The following is a 3,874-nucleotide window of genomic DNA, read 5'->3' on the forward strand; positions in this document are numbered from 1 at the left end:
ATTTCTAATTTCTAAGTGAGTACGAAAATAACTATGCCATTTAAATTATAGTTGGTTGCCATACACTTTATTTATTTATTTTTTAGTGTTGTCAACACATTTAATTTTGCATATTATTATTAGACAAATTGTACTGATAAATTGAAAACTCAAATTTATATTTCGGAAATTTAATTAGAATTTATTGGAAACTAAAGCTACTTTCGGAATTGATAACATCATTTTAATAATTTAAAAGTAGTTTACCAAGTGGTGAAAACTCAAGTGAAGTCGACTTCACGTAAAGTTGATATCTAAGAGCCGTTAGATGAAAATTTAGTCAAATCAGTCAAATCATTTAACGGTTCTCAAGTATCAACTTCACGTGAAGTCAACTTTACCTGAGTTTTTACCTTAGCAAGTATATAATAGTAATAATAATAGGAAAAGTCTAGGGACCAGCAACTTTAGAAAATTCTAGCCAGCATGTAACCAGTAAAGAAAAGTGAACCATTGGATAAAATCTTACACCAATCTCATACCATTAAAATCATCATTGACGGCTATTTAATGGCTACAAATCACAAAAATTACTGGCTCCTTAACACTCCTCGTAATAATAAAGTAGTTGGTTTTTGTAGTTTGGAAAAACTGAACTTGGGATCCGCAGCGGGAAAAGCGAAGGTACTAGGAACAGTAACTGGAATTACAGGGGCAATGGTGTTAAGCTTTTTCAGAGGTGTTGAAATTGATATTTGGTCCACACACATAGATCTCTTGCATCGTAATCATCCTCCACCACATGGTGAATATGCCAACAAACTCTTGGGTCTCACATATGCCATAGCAAGCTGCTGCTCCTTTTCTCTCTGGCTCAACATTCAGGTACGAATAATTGAACCAATTTGAATTGCTCAAGTGGTCAGCTCACTCGTCCACTCAAACATTTTGCAGGGTAAAATGAATGGTAAAGAATACCCAAGGCATCACACAGGGACAGCATTGATGTCCACAATGGGCGCAATACAGGCGACTGTTTTTGCTCTTTGTGTTGATAGGGATTGGACCCAATGGCGCCTTGGTTGGAACATAAGGCTTCTCACTGTGGCTTACGCGGTACGTATTTAACATCTATTAGGATTAATAACGAATTATATATGTTCATTAACATATAATTAATTGTCAGGGAATCGTAGCATCAGGTATAGTGATTATTATTACTGCGTGGTGCATAAAAGTGAGAGGCCCTCTATTTGCGTCTATTTTCAATCCTCTACAGCTTCTGCTTGTGGCTATTGTTGCTTCTTTGATTCTCAATGAGAATTTATATTTAGGAAGGTACATATATATATCAAACTCATCACACATTATATTTCTTCGCATTTCTCATTATTCACGAATTAATTAATAATTTATATGTAGTGTGGTTGGAGGAGTGGTGATTGTGATTGGCTTGTACACGGTGCTATGGGGAAAGAGCAAAGAAATTGAAGAGAAGCAGAGGATGGATGAGTTAATGAATAATAATAAAGGGTCCCAAGTTGTTGATGTTGATGTTGTTGTTAGGTCTCCGCAAATAGATGATCATCAAAGTGAACAACACAACAATATATAGTGACTGGTAGTGGATGTTCATCACTTCATCGTCATATCAAACTACCACTACTACTACGTAAGGACAATGCTGTTTCCATAATTCGTATGGAAACACACAATTATTCAACACAAAAGTCATGTCATCTCATCATCCCAACACACAAGAATTGCTGAATACGGAATATTTATTTACAGTTATTTTTATCTGAACTTAATAATGTAAATTTTTATATTTTTGTATTTTCTGTAGTCTAATGTGACACGTCATATTTTACTAGCTAGCTGCTAGAGAAGTGTTAGGGATTAGCAGTTTTTGTAATTTGTAGCCATCAAATAATCATTAATGATGATTTTAATAGTGTAAAATTTCATCTAATGACTCAATTTTTTTTATGGTTACATACTAGCCAAAATTTAATAAAGTTGTTAACCCCTAAACTTTTCCCTAACTGGTAAGGACATACATCACATTGTCTTATATTCGGTGCCATAGTATTCATATTTTATTAATGCATCTAAATAATATTATTTGTAGGATGACGTAAAAATATATTTACTTAAAAATAATAATTTAGGTGTAAATATATATTATATTAAATAATTTAGTTAAACATATTAAAATATAAGTAAATGACCACTTAATATTTGTGAATCTTAGTATTTGTACATATTAAAGTTCTACAGTACATTTACTTCATCATATAAAAAAAGAGAAAGTAATAGAGTTAATTTTTTATTTATACAGAGTAGTTGATTAAATATTGAATAGATGCACTCCACGTAGATAAGTAAAGAATACATTAGTTAAATTCATCATACTTTTAGATTGAAAATCTTACATTTAATGGAACAGCCGAATATGTATGTGTCATGTGTATGAGAAATATAAAAGTGTGCATTATGTTTCTTTGGCGATACTGCACTGTACGTAAACGTTAAAATTGGTTCATTTCTTTATTATATTTTTTTTTATATTAATGAAATTAACAAATATCATTATTTTTATAAAAATATTAAAAATAAAATATATATTAAAATAAATTAATATTATATATATTTATATACAAATATATAATAATAAAATTTTTAGTATGTTTATAATATTTTTTATTTAAAAAATATAAAATGTAAATGAATAAAATCATATTTCGTCAAAGCTATGCTTAGTCAGGCCACACATACGACAATACACATTTAAATGATAAAAATGAGTGGAAATTAAAGTTACTTTTTGCACTGCAAATTATAATATTGTATTTAATTCACGATCATTGTTATAGAGCTTGGAAAAAATTGAATCTGGGAGCAACACTAGGAAAGGCCAAAGTGTTAGGAACTACAAGTGTAATTGGTGGGGGCAATGGTGTTGACTTTCTACAAATTGATATTTTTCCATTATTTTATTTCCCATCAACCTTGAATTTGCATCCACATCAGAACCGCATGAAGCTGATTATTAATTCTGCCAGTCAATTACATTGTTGGGACTTGAGAGTTCTATCTATGTGCTAGTGCCAGTGCTATTCACGTAACATTTCTTTAAATTATATTTGCTAGTAAAGACTAAGATCTTCGAATTATGTCTATTAGAGAGATGAGAGATGGGTAAAATAAATTTAAGATGAGAGAATTATAAAAATAAAAGTACTTATTAATTTAATTATCCTCCCCCAAGGTAAGTGAAAAAAGAAATGAAGGAAGGAATAATAAAAGTATAATAATTTTGAGCGTTGTTTAATTTCCTCAAAGAAACTCTAATAATACGAAAGTGCAAGTATTCTGTAGACGTATCCACTAGCCGCTATACATCATTGAAATAAATGAAGTTAAGACTTTGCATTGCGTAATGCATAATGTATAATAATGGGCAACAAGATAAGTGGCAAAATTAAACCATTGGTTTAATTAGGTAGTTTATTAAGATCGAAGATTTCTTATTTATGCACAATTTCTATTCTCTCACGTATGTATGTGTGGGAATCTATGGAGAATATGATATCTGCTCTCTAATAATAAGCACTAATAAATTCTGTATGTCTTGTATATATATATGGTGGGTGATGACTGATGACAAGATCATTTGAAGAATGGGATATATGCTCTATTGCTCTCAATCAACAAACCATCATAATCTGATGTGAAGTGTCTGCTTTCTGTGGGACAACGGACAAATTCAAATAACAAATTAATGTGAAAATTTAAGTGCACTGCAAACTTAATAGTTTTGAAAATTGTTAAATAATTTAATAAGTTTGACTAAATTATTATTTATCAGTTTTCAACTATTAACTTTATATAA

The 3,874-nt window shown here is 30.3% G+C and overlaps 1 protein-coding gene across 1 annotated transcript in view; it reads left to right on the forward strand.

The window, feature by feature from the left end:
* Nucleotides 1-1,944, forward strand: part of LOC107631598 (WAT1-related protein At1g25270) — a 2,763-nt gene extending 819 nt beyond the window's left edge. The window contains exons 3-6 of the mRNA XM_016335090.2: nucleotides 621-864; nucleotides 934-1,095; nucleotides 1,166-1,317; nucleotides 1,402-1,944. Coding sequence (XP_016190576.1) covers nucleotides 621-864; nucleotides 934-1,095; nucleotides 1,166-1,317; nucleotides 1,402-1,594 — 751 coding nt within the window. The 3' untranslated portion in view covers nucleotides 1,595-1,944. The remainder of the gene's footprint in view (nucleotides 1-620; nucleotides 865-933; nucleotides 1,096-1,165; nucleotides 1,318-1,401) is intronic.

Source organism: Arachis ipaensis, chromosome B03 (assembly GCF_000816755.2).
Source record: "Arachis ipaensis cultivar K30076 chromosome B03, Araip1.1, whole genome shotgun sequence".
In the NCBI taxonomy this organism is placed as follows: domain Eukaryota; kingdom Viridiplantae; phylum Streptophyta; class Magnoliopsida; order Fabales; family Fabaceae; genus Arachis; species Arachis ipaensis.